Source organism: Pseudoliparis swirei, chromosome 18, assembly GCF_029220125.1.
Source record: "Pseudoliparis swirei isolate HS2019 ecotype Mariana Trench chromosome 18, NWPU_hadal_v1, whole genome shotgun sequence".
Lineage (NCBI taxonomy): Eukaryota > Metazoa > Chordata > Actinopteri > Perciformes > Liparidae > Pseudoliparis > Pseudoliparis swirei.
Genome location: NC_079405.1, coordinates 2,658,759 through 2,662,474, shown reverse-complemented (window position 1 = coordinate 2,662,474; position 3,716 = coordinate 2,658,759). Strand labels below are relative to the sequence as shown.

Sequence of the window (3,716 nt, the reverse complement as noted above, 5' to 3'; positions counted from 1 at the left end):
CTAAATATGTATTTATTTCATTCACTAAATGTTTCACCGTACGATGACATCATTCAACCTGTTGTCATGACAACCCATTACTTTGCTTTAACACACTTTACTTTGACAAAGTACTACCCTCTGCCTCATGACATGAACTCTTCTTCCTCTCCGACTTTTCTCTTCAGACGTTCTTTAAGTTTTATTAAATCTTTGATTCTGAATCATTTATTTTATTTAGTTGCTCCCATAAAACTCTTCCAGGAGTGATGAAGAACAACAGGACACAAAGAACCACACAGTGCCACTAGAATCCAAGAATCAATTATTTTTATCATCATCATCGATCCCACGGATGAAGAACAAAACATTTCTACATTTGGGTGGTGAGCGTCCAATCAGGAGTCAGATCCTCCAAGACCAGGAAGTTCAACTGGCTTCAAAGTTCCGCCACAAAAATATGACGATCACGTCATCCGATCAATAAACCAACCAAAATAAAATCGGGATATGTATGCATTTTCTTTTTTTAATATATATATAGATTTTGATCACTCCCAGGAATAGAAGCACTAATAGACACACACAGCTGTGGGGTCCAATCAATCAATCGAATAACAGAGTTTTTCTGCGTCATCAATATTAACATTTTAAATCTCTAAATACACAGAAACGTTTCTCTGGAGAAGGAGAACCCGTTGTGACTGGACTACATTTCCCAGAATCCAGCAGAACCGGAAACCAGAATAATTTTTTTTCCTCCTTAAAAAAATAGATCTTTCTTTACACAATGAAGTTTGTAAATTAAAACTTGGGTTGAACAACAGCAGTAACTAAATGTAACAGTTTAACTCAATGTTCTGCTTTTCAAATGCAAATGTTTAAATATGTTTAGATTTTGACTCTTTGGGATCTGGATGTTTTTTTATTAATTATATTCCCTGATATTTTAAAGAAGACAAGCGTCACATTAACGGCCAATAAAAATCACCGTCAGCTGCAGTTCCGGTTATCGCCACCGGGTGTCGTTTAAAACGTCAACAGAAGTCACTACGTGTGGAGCGTACGGCTTCCCAGAATGCACGGCGGGAAACTGAGAGAGGCAACGCGTCTTTTACCCATTCTGTGGGATAACGTCAACAAACTCAAAAAAACACCCCAATGAGCTCTAATCAATCAGCGGAGAAATGAGGCGTACTGCGCCTTTAAGAAGAATCGCAGGTCAACAAATAAACAGATTTAAATATCTTTACCAACTTGGACCAGAACCAGAAGTAGAACCAGCTACTGGGCCGGACCGGCGAGTACAAAAAATAAAAAAGAGTTTCATTTAAATTCTTAAACTTCCAGATCAAAACTTGTAGACGTGACAGACTTTAAAACAAAAAAAATCTTCACAATCAAAAACATAAAAATGATTTCCGGGTTAATGGATAAAGGAAACGACGGAGAGCTGCAGCCCAGAAATAAAATATGACATCAAGAGACCCGTCAGCTGCCCGATGTAAATATCAAAATAAACATCCGTTATGAAATGTATCCATTATTATTATTGTTATGATGATGCGTTTAGGTTCCGGTTCATATTAGACTTTAAAAGACCAATAAGAATTTTTATTATGATATATCTTTTTTTAAATAAGTCCTTTGACCAATAAATGAAAACTGGAGATTTTACAGGTCAGAAAACACCCGTCGCCCCCTGGTGGACAAAGTTTGTAAATGAATTAAAAAGCCTAAAAATAAAAAGCATGGCGTCCGAATCCGTGTTAAAGTAAAATGTTTCTGCTCATAAAATAAAAGTTGACGCTTTAAAGTAAATATCAACCTGTCGGCGTCCCGTGACCCATGGAGTCTCAATGACGTCATCGCTCTGCACCATTGGGCATCCCCGAAGCCTCCCCAGGCCCGACCGGACACACACACACACACACACACCATGGTTCAACCAGGTTACACAGCGGGCTGCAGGGCTAAGCCCCGCCCTCCTGGGAGTCTAGGCAAGAAGAAGAAAAAAAAGGCGAAATCAAACGCACCCGGGAAACCAAACAGAGGATCTGAGACACGAAGCGCTTCCTGTCCGGCTGAAACCGTCAACAGCTCTGTTGTTGTTGTTGACTGGATCGGACAAAAAGAAAAACAACAATAATCGAAATGCAAACATGAACCGAAAAAAGGGAAAAAGATGAAAAGTCTAAAAAATAAAATGTTTAAAAACAAACTAAACGGGCTGAAAGGAAGCAGAACCGTACGAAGAGAAGGAAGACACGTCCAGCTCCACAGGAAGTCCACAGGAAGTCCACAGGAAGTCTGGCGCGGTGCTCATCTGTGATTGGCCGGCGGGGGCAGGAGGGGGGCGGAGCGATCGTCGGTGAGGGTCCGTTTGAGCTTCACCGATCGGATCTGGTTCAGCATGTTCAACCCGCCGCCCTCCGGGGCCGGCGGGTCCGGGTCCTGGTTCTGGTCGGCGGGCGGAGGAGCCTGCAGCTGGTGCTGAGCGCCGTGGCCCGGACCGGAGGTCTCGGCCTGGGGGGCGGAGGAGGCCCGGAGGAGCTGGGCCTGGTGCCGCTGGTACTGCTTCTGCCTCTGCTGCTGGTTCAGCTGGTCCTGGTACTGGTCCTGGTCCTGGTGGTGCAGCAGCTGCTGCATCTGGACCTGCTGGCTGTGCAGCTGCTTGCGCTGCTGCTGGTTCTGGTTCTGCTGCTTGGCGTCGGCGCCCTCCGGTGGCAGGGAGGGCACCGGGACCGGCATCTGGCCCGGCACCAGCTGGTAGTACGGCGAGGGCGGCGGGGCGCCGAGGCTCCGCGTGGAGGCGCTCAGTTTGCTGAACACGCCTCCCGGTCCGACGGCAGCCGGCGCCGCGAACACGTGGTCCGCCTTGAGGGGAACCTGCGGCGTGCCGATGGGGATCGGCACGCCGCCGCCGATGGTGCCGCGGCGGTACGCCGGCTTGGAGGACGGCTTGCGGCGGATGGTGGCCGTGTGCGCCGGCGCCGGCTGGCGCTGCCGGGGGAGCACGGGCCGGGCCGGGCCGTCGGGCTCCAGCAGGCTGGCGCTGGACGCCGGCCGCTGGGACTGAGCGAAGCGCCGGTACTGGAGGCTCAGGCCCGAGTTCCTCGGGACGGTGGACGACTTGTCAAAGTCAGGATGGACGCCGCGGAGAGAGAAGGGGGAGGAGTCAGCGTCACCGTGGAGAGAGATGGACTCATAGTCCACTGGAGGGGGGGGGGGGGGGGAGACTCAGATGAACATCTTGGAGACATTTCATAAGCAACACACACAGAAAGACACACACAGAAAGACACACACACACACACACAAGACACACACACAGAAAGACACACACACACACAGAAAGACATACAAAGACACACACACACACAGAAAGACACACACACACACACAGCTGCTCAGAGACCTACCATAGAGGGGAGGTTCTCTTCTTACAGCTGGAAGACAAGAAGGAAGTTAAGCCGAGAAAAATACTCAAGAGAACCAAAGACAGAGAACCAGACACAGAGAACCAGACACACAGAACCAGACACACAGAACCAGACACACAGAACCAGACACAGAACCAGACACACAGAACCAGACACAGAGAACCAGACACACAGAACCAGACACACAGAACCAGACACAGAGAACCAGACACAGAACCAGACACACAGAACCAGACACACAGAACCAGAGGGGAAGAAGGAGAAAAACAACTTTCATTTCTCATTTTCAACTCT

The 3,716-nt window shown here is 48.2% G+C and overlaps 1 protein-coding gene across 5 annotated transcripts in view; it reads right to left on the bottom strand.

Moving 5' to 3' along the window:
• Positions 1–294: 294 nt before the first annotated feature.
• mtss1 (MTSS I-BAR domain containing 1) overlaps positions 295–3,716 on the bottom strand; it is a 36,208-nt gene continuing 32,786 nt past the window's right edge. For 4 of the 5 annotated variants that reach the window (XM_056436437.1, XM_056436436.1, XM_056436439.1 and 1 more), the window contains 2 exons: positions 3,402–3,428; positions 295–3,194 (listed from right to left, as the gene is read on the bottom strand). In XM_056436437.1, coding sequence (XP_056292412.1) covers positions 2,302–3,194; positions 3,402–3,428 — 920 coding nt within the window. In that variant the 3' untranslated portion in view covers positions 295–2,301. The remainder of the gene's footprint in view (positions 3,195–3,401; positions 3,429–3,716) is intronic. The other variant, XM_056436438.1, reaches the window with a different exon arrangement.